General features: G+C 38.0%; 1 protein-coding gene and 1 non-coding gene across 6 annotated transcripts; both read right to left on the reverse strand.

The window, feature by feature from the left end:
• Positions 1–1183: 1183 nt before the first annotated feature.
• On the reverse strand, positions 1184–24028 carry Zhx1 (zinc fingers and homeoboxes 1). Of its 5 annotated transcripts, none has more exons than XM_057791511.1 (5): positions 23910–24023; positions 23160–23279; positions 13157–13195; positions 6001–8877; positions 1184–2687 (listed from the first exon to the last, which is right to left on the reverse strand). In XM_057791511.1, the coding sequence occupies exon 4, from the start codon at positions 8656–8658 to the stop codon at positions 6004–6006; it is 2655 nt and encodes an 884-aa protein (XP_057647494.1). In that variant the 5' UTR covers positions 8659–8877; positions 13157–13195; positions 23160–23279; positions 23910–24023; the 3' UTR covers positions 1184–2687; positions 6001–6003. The 5 variants fall into 5 exon arrangements, with proteins under 5 accessions (XP_057647494.1, XP_057647498.1, XP_057647495.1 ...); XM_057791515.1 differs by having other exon boundaries at positions 23160–23276; positions 23910–24022; XM_057791512.1 differs by lacking the exon at positions 23160–23279 and having other exon boundaries at positions 23910–24028.
• Positions 3082–3208, reverse strand: LOC130889269 (small nucleolar RNA SNORA40). The gene has a single exon (XR_009058536.1). It is a non-coding gene; the product is annotated as a small nucleolar RNA SNORA40 (small nucleolar RNA).
• Positions 24029–24262: the final 234 nt, after the last annotated feature.

Here is a 24262-nt window from a genome sequence, read left to right on the forward strand (position 1 = left end):
GCTAGGTATGGGGCCACAATCCTGTAATCCCAGCACACAAAATGAGGAAACAATAGAACTGAGGGTTCTAAGCCAGCCTGAGCAACGCAATGAGTTGGAGACCAATCTGGAATGGGCTTGGATTTTTTCTTAAAAAATTAAGCATAGGCTGGGCAGTGATGGCACATGCCTTTAATCCCAGCACTCGGAAGGCAGAGGTAGGCGGATCTCCATGAGTTTGAGGCCAGCATGGTCTACAAGAGCTAGTTCCAGGACAGGCATCAAAAACTCCAGAGAAACTCTGTCTTGAAAAAACAAAACAAAACAAAACAAAAAACAAAAAACTAAGCATTGAATTTATCATATAATTCAAAGTACTACTCCAAGATGTATATCTGAACAAACTGAAAACAGGACTCAAAGGTCAGAATTCATTGCAACATTATTCACAAAAACATGAAGGCAGAAACAACCCAAGCGTCCATCAACAGATGATAGCCAAAAGTTAGTGCCCAATTCAGCCATCAAAAGGAAATGTTATGATATATGCCACAACATAGATGACCTTAAAAACATTATGCCAAGGGAAATGAGGCAGACACAGAAGAAAACCCTGTGTATTTCCACACACTTGGAATATCAAGTGCAGGCAAATTCATAGAGCAGGAAGTAGAGCAGAGGTCATCAGGAGCTGAGGATGTGGAGTTATTGCTTAATGGTTACAAATCTCTGTATGGGGTGATGAAAAGGTTTTGGAAATAACACTCATGTTGTGTAACACTGTGAATATAATTTAGTGCCATTAAACTGTACACTTAAAATTATAACAGCAAATCTGTGCATATTTTACCACATTTTTTTAAAACGCTAGCTCAACAAAATTGAAAAAAATCACTCAAAACTGCTTATTATTGCTAACTTTTATTTTGTATTCAAGGACACAGTCAACCAAGAAAGAAAGGCTCTTTTGCGTTGTCAAATAAAGGTGTTTAAAAACTAGCAAACATCAGAGCAGACTTCCATCTAGCCTGCCAGAGAGATGGGAAATCACGGAGTTATTTGCAGCTATACAAAGTTAGCACAGCACAAAGGAAACATAATGTAAATATATTCAAATCCTTCATCTCCAATCCTTGACATTTTAAGGATTGGATCTTGAGAACATTGAAATTACTGTCAAATAAAACTCAGACCACATTAGCAATGGTTTTAAAAAGGGAGCAATTTAATCATTATAATACAGAGTATTTAAGAAGTTTTTAGATGTGTAAAAGAAAAACAGCTTAGTGCATTCAATTGTTACAGTCTTTACATCACTTCTTTTTAAAAAAGTTAACAGTAGTATGAAAAAAGCCACCCACAAAGCCAGCTGTCTGAGTGAAGAAATCAGCAAATTGCAGCATTTGGGAATTGCTAATAAAGCTATAGTTAAAAAATAAAAAGTTTATAAAAATGAAAGCAGCATGCATATTCAAGGCTTTTTCATAACAGTTTCATTAGCTGACAAACATTTAACCAAGAGCTTAGTATTTATTATTCATTAAATTAGAAAACAAACTGGCCAAACCTACCACATGTGATCATTCAAAAATATATTTTTTAAGTCCGATCTAATTGAACTGACTGTTCTGTGAGGAAAGCACATTTTGAAAGGTGGTCCTCTGATCACAGAAGAAAGGGGCCTTTTCCAACATGAATGGCAGCACCGTCTTAAATTACAAGTCAGTAGGAACAGAGTCCCCTGATACAGCAGGCACCGTGAACACCCCGATTCTTACAGGAAAAGCTAATTTTCAACTCATTAGGATCAGTTCAGAATTTTTTTCGTTGTTCACTGAAATCATTACACAAGGTAGAATGTCATGGAAAGATAATCTTGCAAAATCTGTTCTGCACCTGTCTGGCATTGCGGACCCACACACCCGGAAGACCGCGCTGCATGTACTTGACCGTGGACTGTTCCACATGTTTGGAACAGTATTTGGAGTTTCTCCCCATTAAGCCCTTTTCCCTTTGGGCTAGTATCTTCAGTCAGATACTGACAGAAAGCAGTCACACAATACTGCCAGTGGAAAGAGTGGTTTATCTCACGGTTTAGAGGAGGGTGCAGTCATGAAGGCCAGCAAGTCTTCCTATTCCAACATAATACTCCAGGCTGTTTTTACATTGCAAACTGGGAAAGCCCATGTACAACTTTTAATTTTGGTGTAGGACCTGATAAATAAGACACATAAGTAAACTAGGGTGTGGCTCCCCCTCCCATTTCTAAGAACTTTTACTCTGAAAATGTTTGGTCACTCAAAGCTGTGAGCTTAATCATGTGTCCAAGAAAACAGGCGACGCTGCCTACCTTCCATAGCTGTAAGCTGGACTACAAGTGAGGACAAGCTCTAGTGGTCATTAACCCCTTAGAAAGTCAAAGATTCACAAAGTCTCCGTCCTAGCAGAATAAAAACGGACTGTATTAAAATCTCACTTTTTACAAGTTGTTTTTAATTAGCGCTCTATTTACATTGCAGACCTTCCCCCGACTGCAGCAGTTTGACTTTGGCACGACATCAAGTTCCATTTCTTTTGGACATTGGATCCTGTTTTGAGAGTATGTATGCCCAAAGTACGCATTTTCAGTGTCATCAAGAACTGGGCCATTCACAGTAACTCAGACATCTGGAGCTGAAGAGCTTATTCTCCTTCGGAACTTTAAGTAGCTATAAAAGAAAAAAAACAACAACAAAGACAAAACCCTGAAACTTTAAATACAGCCATACTTTAATTTTTGCTTTTAGAATAAAAAATAAGCAGTTAGCCACAAATACATTCCGCATCCTCTTTAACAATGAAGTCACTTATCACACTCACCTCACAGTGCAGTGTGTGTAAACCATGTGTATGTTCTTAATGTACCACATTTGCTTTTACACATACGCCTTTCTGTGATCATTTATAAAATTATTAGTAAGAAAATACTTTGTTAGTATTTGTAATATGAAATCCAAAGATCTATAATATTCATTTCTACACAAGACTAGCATGTGAAAAAGATATATATGTATATGTATATACATATATATATATATTTCATGTTCTGCAGTATCTTTTTATCATATTCCTTTGTGTATTTATCAAAGTTCATATTGAGCAATGAGTTCTGGGTTGTAAAAGGGGAATTATTTTTGTACCTGTCTTTTGTGGCTTTGCCCAGTTGCAATGACTATTTGGGGAAGGTTCAGGTAAGCATTTTTGTAAGTTGAACCACATTTAACTGAAACTTTTAAGAGGAAACCTATGCTGAATACGTTGGCAAGTGTTTTTTAAATGAATTATAGCATTCTGATTACTGTGTCTTATAATTTTATATTTCCAAGTATTTCTTAAATTGTGTATATGGGATGTACGCTGTGCACATGTTCATGTGAGGGGTGCATATGCCCCATGCACATGTGCCAGCTGTTGGTAGGTGTTGTGGTGGTTTTCCTCGGCTGCTTTTCACCTTAGTTTCGGAGACAGGCTCTCTTAGTAAAGCCAGCAGAGCTCTGATTCAGCTACCCTGGCTGGCCAGTGAACTCCAGGGACCCACATTTTTCCACCCTCTCTCCTAAGTGCTGGGGTTACAAGGGCCAGCTACTACACCCATAGATGGGTACTGGGAGTCTGAACTCAGGAAAACACTTTACCACTGATCCACTTTCCCAGCCCTGATATATATACTGATATATATATACACACACATATATATATAGATAGATAGATAGATAGATAGATAGATAGATAGATAGATAGATAGATAGATATATCAAAGGATACATATACCACATACAATATAAACTTTTGAAAAAAAAAGTTTCACGTGAGCTTTATGACCATAATTAGTATCCTTAATCATGTTACTGTATAATTGAAGGTCAGATCCAAGTAAACTGTATGGAAAAGCTCCACCTACTTTTAGACAATTACAACTCCCCAGAAAATGACTGCAAAGGCTGCAACAACAATTCACTGCAGCAACAAATTTGCTGATTTAATCTTGGCTGAGTACACATTCTTGTGTTTAACAATATAAAAAAAAGCCTGTTAAAAATATTTTATGCATCTGGGTCAGAACAAAGCCTGTCCAGAAGTCTTCTGACATGAGGAAGTGGATTACTGGGTTTCAGGGTAAAGCTACAAAACGCTTGAGCTTCTTATGACCTAAAATGATGACACAATGTTCTATGATCTGCAATGAGACTTAGACTGTGATGTAAATAAGTGGAGCTCAGTTCTTCTGCCCTTCTGTCTTAAGAGTGTTAGTGAGACAAAAGCTAGAGAGAAACTGTTAGCAACAGGACTAGTGTGTAGCCTTTATTAAGGCCTCTATAAATAATTACTAAAATAAACATATCAGGAAGATGCCACTTGGGAATCAAGAAAATACTATGTAGAATAAGAGAGCATGCAAGTAGGTTAGAGAGAAAATAAGAAACTATGCTCATATACAAAATTAAGTCTACATTTCCTTTCCTCCCTCAGTATTTGAGAATACTACAGTAATTTCTGACAAGACACTATTTGAGCTACAGAGAGACAAACACAAGCATTTCATGACAATTACATTGTTTTCAAAATAGTGTGCTTTTATTCTGGAATACTCCCAAAACAAAGAACAGAAAAAAATAAAACGATGTTCTTGAATTCCACAAGAATAAAGAATTGAAGTCCCTCGCTGAGAATGCATGAACAATCCCCCAGTTCAAACCCCACTATGGGAAACTTAAATAGAAAGAATTGAAGTCCTAACTTCAGGTAACTGCTTGCAAATAATACAGTACATTTTAAATTTAATCTTTAATCTATTAAGGAACATGCCACTTTTTCCAATTTAAACCGTATTTGTTTGCACTTTTAAGAAGATTACAGAGATTTTATATTGCTTTAAGAGAGGGCCTTGCTATGTAGCCCAGGCTAGCCTCAAACTTGAACTCCATTTCTTAATGTTAGGATTATGAAAATATGGAGCCACATCCAGCAGGAAATTTAATTTCTTTAAAACCAAACATAGTACTTATAAATATTTTGGGGGAGTGAGTTAATTTATATCAAATATCAAATCTGTTATCTGCCTTTTGATCTTTATGAAGAAGAATTTATATTGTGGCTGCTCAAAAACAGATGCCACTGAAGCACACAGGACCTAGAACAGGCAGGCTTTTGTCTTTTAACAGAAAGATCTTAAACTCCAGCTGAAAGGCTGTTAAAGTTTTGGGCAATGGAGAAAAAAAAGCACCTACTTTTATTTAGGTTTTCTAAAACCCATCTGTCCTTGTACTTGTGGTCGCTCCCTTCAGTATACTTGTCCTCTTTAGTTTTTTTTTTTAATTGTTCCCTTACACAGGCAAAAATGAAGCATTAGTAGAAAGAAGGTTACAAGAAATATCTTTATTATCTTTAGTGTTTGTTTCCCATTTCCCTTCTTACTTCCTTTTAAAACAAACTAAAATGTTTTGGATGAAAAATAAATAACTAAAGGGACATTAAGACATTGCAATCTGTATAATACAATTACCAAGCTACACATCATAACAGTACATGTCAGGACTAGTGGCACCTGATCCTCTCATTAGGGAAAAAAATTTAGGAAAAAAAAATTAGTAAAAGTGAAGATGATGGCTAGGGAGATGGCTCAGGTCACTAAAGTACTTTTATAAAGCGTAAGAATCTGAGTTCAGACCCAAGAACCCTCATAGGAGTCATGCACAGCAGTGCGCACCTGTATTCCTAGCTCAGATGAAGAGAGAGGTGGATTCTTAGAGCTCCCTGGCCACATAGTATTGCTAAATCAGTGAGCTCCAGGTTCAGAGAGGGATGCTGTCCAAAAATATGTGGTGGAAAATAGAGGAAGACTCTGGCCTACACACACACACACCTGCATGTACACACACATATGCACATATACCACACACACAAGTGAAGACGACTGAACCAATAAGGTGGCTGTTAAAATATGTGTATGACTGATGATGAATACAAAGTCTAAACACTTACATTTCAGTCATCTGATTTAGAAAGCTTCCGCTTCACATGTCGTGGGGGTTCCCAAGTGTCACTATCATCTGTTTCTTCTTCATCTTCTTCCTGATCATCAATAACTTCATCTTCCTCCTCATTTTCCTCAAATAATTCTATACCTAACTCAGATCTTCTCTGTCTTTCTGCAAACCACTCTCTGACCTGCTCATAGCCCATGTGTGATCTGTTGACAAGTTCATCAAGATCTTGCTCATTAAGAAATTTGTGCTTCAGGTAATAATCCTTAAGTATTGCTGTTCCAGTTTTAAACTTTATGAGTGTTGGTACCCTGTCCCAGGTGTTCATTCTTTTGCCTCCTCTAGGCCTCCCACGTGGTCTGCCTCTGCCCCGTCCTTTGGGTCTGCCTCTCCCTCTTTTCCTAAGGGAAGAAAGACCATTCAAACTACTTGAATTGGAGCTTTGATAGTAGTAGTACCATTTCAAGTTTCCATTCTTCCAAGCATAACGGGTGTCCCCAAACCAACTAACTATGTCTGTTCTGGCAAGCCCACTTTCCTCAGCCAACTTGTCATACTCTTCTGGTGATGGCCACTGTGTTCGGACAAATGCACTTTTAAGCATGTGCAGTTGCTCTGGTGTTTTCTTACATATCTTGCCTGTACCTCCCGACTTAGGTGCAACTGCTTCGTCTGCAGGAGAGTTTTCTCCAGGCTCCTCTTTGGAACTGCCTACATTACTTTCTCCAGGCTCTTCTTTGGAACTGCCTACATTACTTTCATCTACTTCTTTTTTCTCAGCCTTTAAAGCTTTTGTTTTCTTCTCTGTAAACCAAGCGTCAATTTCTCTTCTAGTAAGTTTGGTTTGCGCTCTTAACCTATTTAATTCTTCATCTGTAAGCACAGAACTGTTGAGAAAACTTGCTTGAAGGACACGAAGTTGCTCTGCAGTTTTTTCCTTAAACTTCTGGGGAGCAAAGTCAGGAAAGGGATTCCAGGATTGTTTCGGCTGTGTAGTAACTGCAGCTGGGGGTTCTGGGGTTTCATCACTGGAGTCTATAATGATAGTGGCAGAAGAGTCATTATTGAGATGTAAGCACTGATTACTCTTTGAATTTCTCTGGTTGTACCTTGTATCACTAAACCATTTTTTAATCTCGCCTTTAGTAAGGCCTGTTATTTTCATAAGCCTAACAATTTCTGAGTCATGGGGAAACTGGTTTTTAAGATAGCTAACTTTCAATTCTGCCAGCTGTTCTTTAGTCTTTTTGGCTCGAATACCAAATGAATCCGGGTTCACTAGTGCAGCTTCAGGTCTGACACTTGGCGATGCTGGAACTGCTGCTGTGGCCGCTTTTGTTTCTGTAGCAGGCTGAGCAGCAGGTACTTGACTCTTTTGTACATTTGTTTGATTTGGAACCCCTGCCACTGTCAGGGCGATAGGTGCTGTTACAGGCAAAGTGTTTGCTCCAGCTACTTGAGTAAGAACCAGACCTGGCTGACCAACTATTTGGCATGTCTGTAAAATAGACGGTAACCCATTGTTCCCTGTGGAAATGTGTGTAGGAATAACAGTTATGGTCTGAGGTACAGTATGTACTGTTCCATTGAATTGTTTCCTCCTTGCCTCCTCCACTTCTTCAGGAGTCCAACTAACACCATGCTTTAAACGTTGGGCTGAAAACCAGATCTTGATCTGTTCCTCTGTATATTTTGCTTGAGCAGAAAGAACTGTAATTTCTGACATTGTAGGGTAAGGGAATTTGTTGTAGGTATTGAGTAGAAGGGGATTGTTATCCAATGCAGCATTGTAGGTAGGAATGCTATTAACAGGGATTAAGACTTTAGGAACCAAGTTCGAATTCTGCTGAGCAGACACTGCAGTGATCACCTGTGCTAATCCAGGAAGAACAGCGGAGGGCGTCACTACTGTGCTAGCAGGATTGGGATGCACTCTGCTGATGGTAGAAGTACTTGTATTGGATTCTGGAGCTGAAGAAGTCGCACTTTCTACATTTTCTTCCCGGCTTACTTTTACTCCATTCTCTTTCTCGTCAGGAGTGTCCTCCGCGGAGTTATGATGGACTGTAATCCGTTTGTTTTCTACCTTATTTTTCATCATTTTCATGATGGGAGTTTTACTGATGGAGATTCCTGAAGAAGAAACATCTATGGATTCTCCATGCTCTGAATTCTCCTCTTTAACAAAACTACCATCAAAAGTCAGATCATTTATTGTTTGTTCAAAGATTGTCTGGTTATTACGCTTCACCATAGTCAGCTTAAAATTTTCTTCTCCTGGGTGGTATTTCAGATTATGCTCAGAAAGTGCATCATACCTTTTGGTAAGAAAATTGCATTCAACACAAACATAGGATGAATTCAGGACAACATTAGGATGCTCTGAATCTACATGGAAAGTAAACATATTTAGATCTGGAGTTTGAAAAGTACAATATTTACATTCATAGCCCCCTTCCACTTTTTTATTTTGCTGATTGTCAGAATCCACAGACTCATGAACTTCTTCATCACTGGAGACACTCCCTGCTCTAGCATTCTCTATGGGGGTAAGGACAGGAGGACCTTCATCCAAATCTGATATCAACTCAAGGTCTGGATCCTGCTCACTGGCAAGGACCATGCAAGGTGTTGTTGATTTTCGTCTGCTTGACATTTTGATTTTAGGGGGTAAATATCAGTGGTGATTTAAAAGCACTGAGGCTTAAAACTGGAATCCTTCATTTGAAAACAGTGGCTTCTGGCTCTTCAAGTCCACTTTTATGCTCCGCAAGTCTCATTAGTAGCATTTCCATGGTGCAATCAAGTAAAAAGCTTAGTTGGCAGATAAAACACTGCTGAGCTGTTGAAATGTGTGAAGCACAACTCCAACCACCTACATCGGAATAAATTTAAAATGAGTGACTATGATTTTAATAAAATTATGCTACTATATGTACTTAGGCTGTGGCATAAGCCAGCTATACAGAGCTACAATGTAAATCAGGGATCAGGAAAAAAAGGGCTCTAAGAATCTAAACAGATGTCTGTCTCCAAGCCAACACACTGAAGACCATGGGATACTTAGGGGTCAAACCCAAGTGTGTTTATTTGACTCCTTCAGTCTGCTAGATGGTAAAAAAACTAGAGAAGGAGGGGGCTGGAGAGATGGCTCAGAGGTTAAGAGCATTGCCTGCTCTTCCAAAGGTCCTGAATTCAATTCCCAGCAACCACATGGTGGCTCACAACCATCTGTAATGGGGTCTGGTGCCCTCTTCTGACCTGTAGGCATACACACAGACAGAATATTGTATACATAATAAATAAATATTTAAAAAAAAAAAAACTAGAGAAGGAGCCTGCTATGGAAGCACACCGTTACCAGTGTAAAGTGCCACCCCTAACAAGGAAGGAGCTGTACGGGTAGCTACAGTGGCATCTATATGAAATTCAAACCATCGGCTGGGTCTTCTTCCTACTCGCCTGTCTGGGCTCAATGCTGACAGAAGAGAGCTGAAGTTCCTTAAGGCATATGCAATTCCCTTCACTCTCTGGCCCCAACCTCACTTTTCTGCTTCATCTCTTGCCATATTCTTTCTTCCTTTTTCCCATGTCATTGGGAAATGATGGTCATTCCAGGAACACCTGATGTACTTTCATGATTTTACTCAGGCTGTTCTCAATTCCAGGACACTTGTTTGTAAACTTGGCATAATGTCTTCCTGCATTGTAAACCACCTCTTCTATTTATTTCCTAGTCTAATGCTAACTATATTGCACCAGACCCCTGCTACCATTTCTGTTCCACTCCCTGCCTATATTTGCATATCTGTCGTCTCCTTATTAGTGATACTGTGTCCTGTTCTTTTTTTTCTCCCCAGTAACAACTTTGTTATGATAAAGGTCTCCAAAACTCTATACAAAGCAAAAGACCTCAGTATCTTCAATCTAACACTTTCTCAGCTGAGCTGCTCTGGCTGACCTCTCATGTCATGTTTGATTGACAGTGCAAACAAGAAGTCAGTACTGAAGCAGGTCATCACAATCAATTAACCTGAATTGGTAGGAATAGGAAAGTAGTTCCAGAGAACCTAACTGGGTTAGAGCATCTAGTATAGACAATAACCGCTAAAACTCACAATACTGATGCTGTCATCAATATATACACTCTTGAAAATCACTGAATTTTATGTTGAAATAGGTGGAGCTCATAGTACGTGAATCATAGCTCAATGAACTTTTAAATGATTTATTTTATTTTATCTTATTTTATTTTTGTTTTTCAAGACAGGGTTTCTCTGGCTGTCCCGGAACTCGCTCTGTAGATCAGACTGGCCTTGAACTCAGAGATTTGCCTGCCTCTCCCTCCCAAGTACTGGGATTAAAGGTGTGTGCCATCACTGCATGTCTACAAATCTTTAAATTAAAAAAATATTCTAATAAACTTGCAATCAAAATATTTAAAGTAAAATTTTGAGGCTAAGTCAAGGTTTATGCGTTTCTGAAGTCTAAACCAAATTCAAATAAATACAATTAGTATACTTATTTGCCACCAGAATTTCAAGTGATTTTTATATATTAGCATCATCCTGTCATAGCTGAAGGAAAAGAAGTCAACTTCAAAGACCTTATAAGAAGGTATGCTGATAGTAACTTTTGGGAAACGAAGCTGTATGCCCTGATTTGAAGGTGCTAAGACTTCTTACATCTGATCATTTAGATACGAACTACATATTCATTGGACAGATACAAAGCAGCACACTAAAAATTTGTATTAAAGATCCCTAACAACGAGCATTAACTGAGTTATACATAGTATTAACAGTCCAAATTTCCACTCTTAAAAATTAAATCATGGGGGCTGGAGAGATGGCTCAGAGGTTAAGAGAACTGGCTGCTCTTCAAGAGGCACTGAATTCAATTCCCAGCAACCACATGGTGACTCACAACCATCCATGATCTGGTGCCCTCTTCTGACATGGAGGCATACATGCAGGCAGAACACTGTATACATAATAAAATAAATAAATAAATGTAAAAAAATTAAATCATGGGCTGGAGAGATGGCTCAATGGTTAAGAGTACTGACTGTTCTTCCAGAGGACCCAAGTTCAATACCCAGCATCCACTTGGTGGTTCAAGACCATCTGTAACTACAGTTCCAGAGAATCCAATGCTCTCTTCTGGCTTCTGTGGGCACTGCATGCATGTAGTGCACAGATATCCATGTAGGCAAAACAATATATATAAAATATAAATAAATCTGAAAAAATGGGAAAAATTGTAAGAAATTGTACAGGTATGGAGGTCATTATATTAAATAATGTAAAATAAGCTAGAGAAACTGCATATTTTCTCTCATATGTAGAACCAGGCTTTAAAGTGTTGTGAGTACATGTATGAATGTACACATATATGAAAACAGACCATATACATATATAGGACTATGTAGGGATGTTGGTGTGTCATGAAAGTGTAACGGGAACCATGAGCAGAAAGAAACAGTTCTTAAGGGAAAGGAGAAAAGAGGGGTGGTGGAATATGTGTAGCAGGAAAGCATTAGGGAAGACTGTCTGCAGGTAGGAGACCAACAAGAGGGGATTATGGGGAAAGCACAGTGAGAGCTGGATATGAATAAGAACAAACTATAATAACGTATGTATGAAAGTACCATTTAAAATGTGTTTTCTATAATAAAACTCTTTATTTGTAAGAGATTATAAAGAAATCTCTGAAATTCAAACTATTTAGCTCTTATAAACTAGTATCTCCTAACCAAATAGGAATCATCGGTATTTCAAGCTGTCAATCACACAGCTATTTGACAGCTGTTTATCATGAAAAATGGGATTCTCATGGTGAATGACAGCAATGAGACTCTGGGTTCGATCTCCAGGACCAGAAAAAAGAGAAGCAGCAGCAGTAGCCAAGTGGAAGAGTAATGCGTGAACATGAGGACACCGCAGAAGGGCAGGAAGTGAGCTACCTTGAGACTGACTGCATTCTCCTGTCGCAGAAAGAGGCTGGGATGAACTAACAGCTAGAAATCAAAGACAAAGAGGTTTACTTTCTGAAAGCAGTAGCTGTCAAAATTGAAGTTTTAAAGAAAGGAGCCCTTTCTTCAAACAAAATTACTCTGAGAAGCCAAAATGTAAGTCAAATTCTGTTTATTAATGTACACAACTAAAGATCATCATATAAAGTGAAATAATCAATCTCAGAAAGACAAATATTCCCATGTTTTATATTCTTTGTGGATGCTAAGTTTTAAACAGAAACATAAAATTTATTTAATTTATATAAGACATGGAATAGAAGCAAAACTAACTGGAAGAATGGATGGGAATAACAGGAGATGGGGCTGAGAAAGAACAGGAGGGATGAACATGGTCAAAGCACTTGGTAAACAAATATGAAAATGTCTTTTGAAATATACTGCCATATACAATGAGTATATGTCAATAAATACATTTCAGTCGGGCAGTGGTGGCGCATGCCTTTAATCCCAGCACTCAGGAGGCAGAGGCAGGTGGATCTCTGTGAGTTTGAGGCCAGCCTGGTCTACAAGAGCTAGTTCCAGAACAGACTCCAAAGCTACAGAGAAACCCTGTCTTGAAAAAAAAAAAAAACCACAAAAAAATACATTTTAAGGCAAGAAATAGAGTAGCTAGCTGATTGAAGGAGATAGAGGCTAAACTACTCCTGACAATAAACAGTCCAGAATCCCAGGATCCCACTTCTATCTCTGAAGGGTTCTATGAGGTATTTGAAAATCTATGTCTTACAAACTTGAAACACTTTCAAAACAATGTATCAATTTCATCCAAATCATCTCTTTATGCCACTACTGTGCATGTTATCAGAAGCCAATCTAGAGTGAATTCAGTGTGACTTTCAGTTAGCTCAAGAAGGCAGACCAGGCGGATCTCTGTGAGTTCGAGACCAGCCTGGTCTACAAGAGCTATTTCCAGGACAGGCTCCAAAACCACAGAGAAACCCTGTCTCGAAAAACCAAAAAAAAAAAAAAAAAAAAGGCAGACCAAAGGGAGGCTGACACTGGAAGGCCAAAAATTTAAGGCCAGCCTGAGCAATTCAGCAAAACTGATTAAAAATAAAGTGTCAACTAAACAAAGTGAGGGTAGGTAAGACTTGCTCTCAGTGGTACGAGCACTCACCTAGCCCACAGGAGAAGGAAGAAGCAGAACCCAGGGAACCTAGGGGTAGAGCAAAGCAGTAGTCAGAAGAGCCGCAGAGGAGAGCCTGAGTAGCCCAGGCCCCTTTACCTTTCTGACTCTTCAGAAAAAGATTCAACTTTTAGGGTTAATTTCTTATTTTTTTAAAGGTTTATTTATTTTCATGTTTCATTGGTGTTTTGCCTGCAAATATGTCTGTGTGAGGGTGTCGAATCCAGCTGCCATGTGGGTGCTGAGAATTGAACCCGAGTTCTCTGGAAGAACATCCAGAGCTCTTAACCACTGAGCCATCTTTCCAGCTCTTAATTTCTTATTTTTTTTAATCTTATATAACACATAATAAGAATATGCTATCAACTTTTTACTTTTACTTCTTTTTCTACCAGCTCACTAATTCAGATTGGTAAGTAAAAATTTAAGCAGATCTAAACAAATTTTACTTATCCTTACATTTAGAATACGTGTACTTGTAGACATCAGGAGACAATTTGCAGGAGTTGATGCTCTCCTCCCACTGTGTGGGATATAGGGACCCAATTCAGACCATTGGGCTTGGCAGCAAGCACTTTTACCCATGAGTCATCTTGCCAGTTCTAGATCTAAACAAATTTTATAAGCTTAAGTACTTTTATTAAAGTCATGAAAAATATGCTAGGTTATAATCTAGTCATCTATATCAAAGTTGTACTTTTGCCTCTGAAAATATTGACTTTAGAAACATAAATAATTTAGTTGGGCAGTGGTATCACATGCCTTTAATCCCAGCACTCAAGAGGCAGAGGCAGGTGGATCTCTGTGAGTTCAAGGCCAGCCTGGTCTACAGAACAAGTTTCAGGACAGGAGCCAAAGCTACAGAGAAAGCCTGTCTTGACAAACAAACAAACAAAAATCTACAGAATGAGTTCCAGGGCAGCCAGGACTGTTACACAGAGAAACCCTGTCTCAAACAAACAAACAAACAAACAAACAAACAAACAAACCATAATTTAATTCAAGTTACTGAAAAGAAAGGTTAAAAAGAGAGAGAGAAAGACTGAAGAGTTGGCTTAGTCATTAAGACTACTTGCTGCTCTTCCAAAGGACCCAAGTTTGGTTCCCAACACCCGTGTTAGGTGGCTCACAACAATCAGTAACTTCAACTCTTCGGTTCAGACTAAGAAGGTTGTGCTTGGGAATATGTGTTTCTCTATACATGTATACTTAGAAGCATGTGAAAACTGAATGAAATTTATGCCCAGGCAATGCTGAAGCATGCATGGGAAGCCCGTATATGGTGGCTCTGTTGAACTTGTCCATATTGGGTTTCATGGTCTAAGTTGATGAGGAGGACTGACCAGGTCTCTTCCTCAAAGAGGGCACCAGATCTCATTACAGATGGTTGTGAACCAACATGAGGTTCCTGGGAATTGAACTCAGGACCTTTGGAAGATCAGGCAGTGCTCTTAATGCTGAGCCATCTCTCCATGTAGAAACAATTAAAAGAAAGACCATGAAGTTGAAAGAAAGCAAAAAGGGACATATGGGAGGTTTTGGAGAGAGTTAAGCAAGGGGAGAAATGATGTAATTACATCATAAACTCAAAAATAAAAATGGGGGGGAAGCCAACACCGTTCCCAGTTTACATCTGTCTCATTACTGTGGGTCAGATCTAAGCTACTGTTCTAGAATAATGCATGCCTGCTTGCACCCACCCGCCCCCTGCCATGACGGTCATGGACTTTCACCTTCTGGAACTGAGTAACGATTCAGCTCTGCATGCTGGCACAAACTTATAAATTAAAAACTTGCTTTTAAGTGTATCTGGTGTTTGTACAGTTTTCATACTAATGATGGCATGATGGTCCCTGGAAGGTCATGAGGGACCTCCAGGGGAACATGTGCCTGACAAGAGTGTAGCAGGCTGTTTCATCTTGTCTTTTGTTGTTGCTGTTGTTCATGCTCTGTGATTCAAGAGTATCTGTCATGGTTATTCTTTGTTGTCAACTTTACTACTTCTGGAATTAACTAAAATACAAAAATGGAAGGCAAAAAAAAAAAAACCCAACAACTTGCTTTTATAAGTTGCTTTGGTCATGGTGTTTTATCCCAACAATACAAAAATAACTAAGACAGTTTTTTTTGTTTTTGTTTTTTGTTTTTTTTTTGGTTTTTCGAGACAGGGTTTCTCTGTGGTTTTGGAGCCTATCCTGGAACTAGCTCTTGTAGACCAGGCTGGTCTCGAACTCACAGAGATCCGCCTGCCTCTGCCTCCCAAGTGCTGGGATTAAAGGCGTGCGCCACCACCGCCCGGCTAAGACAGTTCTTAAGAAAATATGAGAATCCCCACTCCCCCCAAAGATTCAAGATTTGGTCAAATGGTTCAAATCTGCACCTGAATTTAACATAAAAATAGATCAAAAAACAAAAAGGTGGAGTGTGGAGATAGTTAAGTATTTGTTAAACAAGAACAGAGTTCAATCTCCAATTTGAACAACATCAACAACTCAGCCAGATATGGACATGGTAGGGCACTTTTAATTCTAGCACTGGGGAGACAGAGACAGAACCCTGGAGCTCCCTATCTAACCTAGTGTACTTGGCAAGTTAGATAGTGAGATCCTGCCTCAAATACCAAAGTGGACAGCATCTAAGAAATGACACCTGAGGTTATCCTCTGTTTTCCACCTGGACACACACACACACTCACACACACACATTCTACAACAACAAAAAGAATCTTTAGGGCTGTTAATATAAAGTTATGATTTTGTAGGAAACAAAAATTTTAGAACAACTGATCAATATCATGGAAGAAGAGAGTCAGACACAGATTAATAAATTTATAAAGCTGTGTATTTCTTCAAAAATTATTTAATAATATGTGGAATGTCAACCATGTGCCGGGTACTGTGTCATGCACTAGGATGCGGAAGTGACCAAGACTGACTGCCTCTGTTCAGTCATTAGCAGTGCAGCAAGCAAAACTGACAACAAACATTACTTGGAATAGATTTTTTTTTTTTAGATTTATTTATTTTTGTACACAGTGTTCTGTCTGCACATATGCCTACAGGCCAGAAGAGGGCATCAGATCTCATTACAGATGGTTGTAAGCCACCATGTGGTTGCTGGGAATTGAACTTCGGTCCTCTGGAAGAGCAGTCAGTGCTCTTAACCACTGAGCCATCTCTCCAACTTGAAATAGTTCTGACCAACAACAAAAGAATTAGCAGGAACTATATAAAAGCACAGCACAGGAGCCTATCTCTAGGGAAATAGGAATAGTCTTTCTCAAAGGCAAACAGTAAGAGTTTTCTTCACAGCTCATCTACAGTAAAAGTTCAAGTGATACTATCTTTCACTCTCTCAAAAATGCTTTTAGATAAATAAGAGATAATGTCTGCATATTATAACTTTTTTCTTTTTGAAAGTAACTTAGCTGATAAGACACAAATTGAATTATAAGTCAGGAATAAAATCACTACTATGAAGCCAGGTGCATTCATGCACTCCCAGCACTTGAGAACCAGGAGTTCAATGTCATCCTCTGCTACAGTTTGTAACATGTGACTTGTGCTGGTTTGAAAGAAAATGGCCCCCAAATTGAGTGGCACTATTAGGAGGTGTGGCCTTGTTGGAGTAGGTCTTGTTGGGGGAATGTATCACTGTGGAGGTGGGCTTTGAGGTCTCATATATGCTCAAGTCATGCCCAATGAGACTGTTCACATCCTGTTGTCTGCAAGGTGTAGAACTCTAGCCACCTCTCCAGCACCATGTCTGCCTGTATGCTACCATGTCCCACCATGATGGTAATAAACTGAACTGTAAGTGAACCACCACAATGAAATGTTTTTCTTTATAAGAGTTGCCATGGTTGCTGAGCATTGATGGCACACGCCTTTAATCCCAGGAGGCAGACACAGACAGATTACTGTGAGTTTGAGATAGGGTTGTATCTTAGGGTTTCTATTACTGTGAAGAGACATCATGACCACTTTTTTAAAAAAATGATTAAATAGGTGGAGAGATGGGTCAATGGATAAAGCACTTGCCACAAGAGCATGAAAACCAGAGTTCAGATCACTGGAAACCCCAAAAGCTGGGTAGGCAAGGTGGCCCACCTGAAATCCCAGCACTATACATATATACACAAAATGGTATTACAATAATATGGTACCAATTAATCTCTGATTCATTAAAGGCAATGATACTGACACAGGAAAACTGCTATAGAGAAATCACTATTGGTGAAATAAGTGGCTCTAAATCAATCTCAGAGCCTTGTACTATTTACTATGGAAAATAGTTAGAGGTCAGCTTCATCGGGCCCTACAACACAGGGCCCTAAAACACAGTAAAAAGTATCTAAAAATATCAAGTACTGTATGTACAATTACTTTTGGAAACTGTTTCCAGTTCATAGAGCCAAAGAACAGTTTTTAAAAGCTGATCAAATCAGTTGTTACACTGCTACTAAAAATGATTAACAGCAAGGAATTTGGAATTTTATCCAAATGGTATGTTTTTAAATCTAAATAAAATTTGCATTATATTAATTATAATAATTAAGAAAATATATACTTTTGGACAAAGACTATATGAAAATATTTTTAAATGAGCTTTTCATGTTACAGGTGGAATGTTTATGATATTTATATATTTTCTTTAATATTGTTCGATACTGTTCTTCTATAAAATATAACAAATAATAGTTTTAAGGACTTAAAATTGCAAACAGACAGTAATTTATTTTTATGTTTGTGTTAATTCTGACCTAGTATCAACTAAATAAGCAAGTTTTTTGTTTGTTGAAGCAGGGTCTTGCTATAAAAGACTGGCATCAAATGTAAAATCCCCCTGCCTTAGCCACCTGACCTCACTTCATATTGAGCACTAAGATTGTAGTGCATGCCAAGTTCAAGCTGGAAACAATTTTTCTTTTTATTTTTAAGGCAAAAAAAGTTACACAAAGTTTTTCAAGAGGTAGCAGGAATCAACCCCCTATTACGTATATTCAGGTATATTTTAGGACATTTTTCTTTTATCTAGTTCTAAGAGCCCTCAGAATCACCCATATTATCTAGGATGTAGATCTGGCCAAGCCAGTTTCTATCTATATCCTGGCTCCTAGAGGATAAGATGCTTCTCAACCAACTCATGATTCTGAACTCATTGAAATCATTACAAAAACGTTTCTCTACAGAAAGACTCAACAAAAGCAAAATGTGTTTCATCACTGCATAAAAATGCCAGGAGTTCTTATACAAGAACTATTATTATAGTTATTATTTCTAGGAACCAACAAAGAGAATATTAAGGGCCCAGCAATGTTTATAAACTTGCTTTTTTAAAAAGAAAGTCTTTAAGGGGGTAGAGAAGTAACTCAATTAGTAGAATGCTTGCCCAGCGTGCATCAAACCCTGAACTGGCTTCCCAGACAGGCATAGAGGCACACACCTGTAATCCCAGCACTCTGGAAATAGGTGAGGATTATAAACTCAAGGTCATCCCTGCCATCAGAAGGAGCCTGGGATACAGGAGACCCTGTCTTGTGTTTGGGGAGGTATCTGGAGAGATGGGTAAGCAACTAAGGGCATTGGTGCTCTTCTAAAGGTCCTGGTCTATTGTAGTGCCCACACAGTGACTCACAAGCATCTGTAACTCCCTTTTAGGGCATCTAGGACCTTCTTCTAGTTTCCATGGGTACCAGGCATGAAAGTGGTAGGCAATATACATACATACAGACAAAACAATCATACACATAAAAAATGTAAAAACCTTTAATATGTGTGCACATTCCACTGTGAATGCTCACTTATGGAAGAACATTGAATATACTGTGTTTTGCTTTACAGATTACTTGTAATAAGCCCACACTGATAAAAAGTCACCTTAGTCATCAGAATATGAAAATACTCTCAAGCTAAAGCATGGCATTTATTAAAATGTAACAGTCAACCTTCAATAAACATTTGCTAGCATCTAATTTTACTAGTAATAAATGAGTTTTATGTCTGAATGGCATATATCTAATTTATAGACTAAGAGTGAAACAAGAGAGGAAAAACATTCAAGGGACTGTTTCTGCAGTGAGATTCAAGTGAAAAGAGCACAGTTCTTGCAACGACAGCAAGTATAATTTGAACTGAGAATCATGGCTTCTGCTCTGTAAAAAAACTAACATGAGGGCTGGAGAGATGGCTCAGTGGTTAAGAGCATTGTCTGCTCTTCCAAAGGTCCTGAGTTCAATTCCCGGCAACCACATGGTGGCTCACAACCATCTGTAATGAGGTCTGGTGCCCTCTTCTAGCCTGCAGACATTCACACAGACAGAATATTGTATACATAACAAATAAATAAATATTTTTAAAAAAACTAACATGATATAATTCAGTTTCAAAATATTAAAAAGTAAAGTTTTCTTTACATAGAAAGTGGGTAGATTTGGGATGTAGAGATGGCTCAGAGTTTAAAATCTCTAGTTGTTCTTCTAGAGAACCCATGTTTGGTTCCCAGAACCCACATGGAGACTCACAAACATCTGTACTTCAGTTCCAGGGGATCCAATGCCCTCCTCTGGCCTCCACAGGCACCAGATGCACACATGGTGTAAAAACATGCATGCAGGAAAAATATTCACATTCATTAAATAAAAATATTTTAAAAATTTAGCTAAACTAAAATTAACTAAATGTAAAATTTAGCTAAATTCTATGCTTCTAATAAAAATGTTAAATGTTCTTAAAATGTTTATAAATTAGACAAAGTCATAGGTGCACTGAATTCCCATTTGTTTGTCTTGTATTTCAAATTAAATGATTAACAGATAATAGTATGATGGCCTATTGAGTCACAAAAGATGTTATTTTAGTAAGATTATATATGAACAAAAATAATATTTTATACCAAATGTGGGTCAAATAAAAATATTTTTAGAAGGTGGTATAGTTTGTTAGGTTCAAATTAATTTTCATCTAGCATCTATTAAATAAACAAATTATAACTAAATAATAAATTTATTATTTGTATTTAGTTATTATTATATTTATCTTATACAATAAATATTTACGTTTATGTATTATTTACAACTAAATAATAAATAAATAAAAGGTCTTTTTTAAACTTTCTTTTAATATTTTATTTATTTTTATGTACATTGGTATTTTGCCAACATATATGTCAATGTGAAGGTGCCAGATTCACTGGAATTGGAGTGGCAGACAGTTGTGAGCTGCTATGTTGGGAATTGAACCTGGGTCCTCTGAAAGAGTAGCCAGTGCTCTTAACTGCTGAGCCATCTCTCCAGCCCAATAAAACTGTCTTAAGCAAAAATATATGCACTAGAAATCCTTTGGAATTTTCATTCATATAGATTTCCAGAAAATTCTCAAGATTCTATGTTCCACTTAGTTTTACTTTTTCTCTGAGTCGGAACTCTAGTTGGCTAGCTGAAAAGATATACTTCCACATGTTTTACTTTCACATTCAAAGTAAAAACTACAAATCTGGTAAGACTACAAAATGTTTAAAACAATATACAAAGAATAATGGGATCCAGTTAAGACAAAAGGTATTTAAACAAGAAAGACAAACAGACCTGCAGAAAGGTATCAGGCCTTCATATATTTAAAGTGGTTTCCCATTTTAAATGTAAACATTTACCTAGTCCAATTCTTAAAAATATTAAATCAGGAATTGTACAGCACAAATGTGTAACAGTCTGGGGTAGTTTGAATGTAATTGGCACCCATAAGCTTCTGCTGAGGTAGGGATAGCCTTGTTGGAGGAAGTCTGTCACAGTAGGGGTGAGCCTTAAGGTTTCCTATGCTTTCTTCGCTCAGTGTCCTGTTTCCTTCTGATCAAGATATAGCCAGCACCATGTCTGCCTGAAGGGTGCCATTCTTTCCGCCATGATAAATATGGACGGAAACTCTGAAACTGTAAGCTGCTACCTCAATTAAATGTTTTCCTTTATTAGAGCTACCGTAGTCATGGTTTCTCTTCACAGCAATAGAAACCCTAATATACAATCCTAAACAAAATTTTAATATTACTGGCAGTTAGAAGATATATCTCAAGAAAATGTCAAAACCAAAAGGAGCCCAGTATTAAAGTGACTAGAAAGACAGAAATGGATAAGTCACAAGCAAAGGCTAATTCCAGAGGGTGCCTTTGCTAATGCTAATGAAGGCTGAAAGACAAGAAACTCTCATTGCTACCTGGTTTTGTTCAAACGGAGAATGGACCTTAATGACACTAAAGACTAAAGAATCCAAGTTGGACAGGGTCCTGCTAGAAAGCTCTGATCCCAGACTGGCCGAGAAAACTCTCTCTAGGACATTAACAGTCCAGTTTGCATCTGCCGGCTGTGACATAAAAGGACTCTACCATGAAAACTGACTTGTTGGTAGTGTGTGAATGTGACCAAAAGTGCTTGTCTACTGTAGAGTTTTTCCTAGTGTTTGCAGAAAGGTGTGCCGTGTCTTTCACACAAGAATGCTACCCTTAGATCCGAGAAAGGCAACTTTTTTTTTTTGTTTTGTTTTTGTTTTTTGTTTTTTGTTTTACGAGACAGGGTTTCTCTGTGGTTTTGGAGCCTGTCCTGGAACTAGCTCTTGTAAACCAGGCTGATCTCGAACTCACAGAGATCCGCCTGCCTCTGCCTCCCAAGTGCTGGGATTAAAGGCGTGCACCACCACCGCCCGGCCATGAAAAAGGCAACTTTTAAGAAGCTGGAAAATCATTCATCTGTCCATGATAGTCACTGTTTATAAAATAAGGCAACTATTACCTATTTCACTGAGGATATATTTATTTGACTTTAAAAAAATATTTAAAATAACACTGAAGAACTGTACTAAACTATTTCAAGCATATAGTATATAATCCAATGTTTCCTGTAAAAGCCAAAATTATACAAAATATATTAGAATGTAAAGTACAGTCAAATAATTAAAAATTAGTACAGTTACTATAAATAAAAGTATAATGTCTAATTGCATAATTATAATTCACTATTATCAGTGGCCTGAATATTTACAATATATTTTCACGTATTTATGTCTTGAAGTTATTTTTTAATTGCGTTTCTTTTTCTAAAGATTTATTTTATATTCATTATGGTGTTTTGCCTTCAAGTATGTCTGTGTGAGGGTGTCAGATCCTCTGGAACTGGAGTTACAGACAGTTGTAAGCTGTCGTGTGGGTGCAGGAAATTGAACTCAGGTCTTCTGGAAGAGCAGCCATTGCTCTTAACTGCCTTAATTACATTCCTTTACTTTCAGTCTGTGCATGTGTGCCACAGAAATATATCAATGTCAAAGGACAACTTGCAAGAGTGGTCCTCTTCTACAGTGTGGGTCTCTGAGATCAAACTCAGGTCATCAGGCTTTACAAGTGACTGAGCCATTTCACTGGCCTTGAATTTTTGTTTCGTTTTGGTTTTTAGTTTTTGTTTTCAAGCAGGTCTCACTATGTAACCCTAGCAGGCCTGGAATTTGTTTTGTAGAACAGGCTGGTCTCAAACACAAGAGATTCCCTTTGTCTGTGCCTCCCAAACTCTGGGATTAAAGGCACCATGCCTGGTTATCTTTTTAAATATAGACAACAGAGTAGTAAAATGTTTAGATTGATTTCCCCACATTAAAGGTCCTTCTCTGATGATGCTCCTTTGTCTTTGTACTACATTATTAGAGCATTTGGTGTAATGCCTGACACATGGCAGATTTTGGAAAATACTGGTTAAAAAATACATTGTAAATACCCTAAATAAGATGTGTTATGAGGGACTAGAGAGACGGCTCAGCAGTTAAGAGCACTTGCTCTTCTGCAGAAGCCTCAGGTTAGGTTCTTATCATTCATGGCAAGGCGCTCACAACCACCTGTAATTTCACTTCCAGGGGTTACGTCACCCTCTCCTGGGCTGCACAGGCCTGCACCCACATAGTGCACATATATACTCAAGCACACACACACACACAAAATTAATCTTCAAAAAATAACTTACGGGACTGGAGAGATGACTCAGCAGTTAAGAGCACTTGGCTGCTCTTCCAGAGGTCCTGAGTTCAATTCCCAGCAACTACATGGTAGCTCACAACCATCTATAACTGGGATCAAATTTCTTCTGGTGTGCATAAAGACAGAACACTCATATACATAAAATATACGAATAAATAAGTTTTTAATACAATTTTTCTCATTTTACATAGCTATCCCCATTCCTACTCCCTCCCCTCCTTTAGAAGAGTAATAAATGCTCTTTTTTTGGTGGAGGGAATCTGGGACAGTCTCACTAAGTAGCCCTGGCTGAACTCTTTGTAGATCAGTTTGACCTTGAACTCACAGAGCTCTGCCTGCTTCTGCCTCCCAAGTGGTGGGATTAAAGACGTGTGCCACCATGCCTGGCTGCAGTAAGTGACCACAGAGCCACTCTCTAGTCCTCAGCTGTTATTTTAAGGAAAGTATATATATATATATATATATACACACACATATATATATGTGTGTGTGTGTATGTATGGATAGATAGATAGATAGATAGATAGATAGATAGATAGATAGAGAGGCTGACTCTTTTTTAAAGATTGTGTATATGTGTGTGCACACACACTCTCCCAGAGGCAAAGAAGGTATGAGATCCCCTGGAGTCTGGAGGAGAGGCAGCTTTGTAAACATTAGCAAATACAGTATTGTGAACTCTTCAGTGAGTACATCTATACTGGGGCTTTGCCATCCCAGAATAATGAATACATACCTGCCATAGCTTCCTCAGAATTTTGTTCATTAAAGCGGAAGGTTATCCCTTCAAATGAGGTACTTGGCTCAGGCCATCATCACAGATAGTCCCAAAGTAGTTAGCAGTCTTCTCCTACAAAGAAAAATATACTATTACTTTATTTTTCTAGATATTACTTAGACTTATTAACTATTACAGTTTAGATCTAGGGGTTTTTTTAGATGTTTTAATTCTGGAGGAAGACATTTCCTCATAAAAATTAATATATATAAATGCTGAAATCAATATTGATATGAAACACAAATTTTTAAAGGTGCTTTAAAATTTATTTATACAGAACTCAGTAACTATTATATTATTTTTAATAAAAT

Source organism: Chionomys nivalis, chromosome 17, assembly GCF_950005125.1.
Source record: "Chionomys nivalis chromosome 17, mChiNiv1.1, whole genome shotgun sequence".
NCBI lineage: Eukaryota > Metazoa > Chordata > Mammalia > Rodentia > Cricetidae > Chionomys > Chionomys nivalis.

Coding starts and splice junctions, on each gene's coding strand:
- Zhx1 (XM_057791512.1), bottom strand. CDS start 8,658: ATGTCAAGCAGACGAAAATCAACAACACCTTGCATGGTCCTTGCCAGT.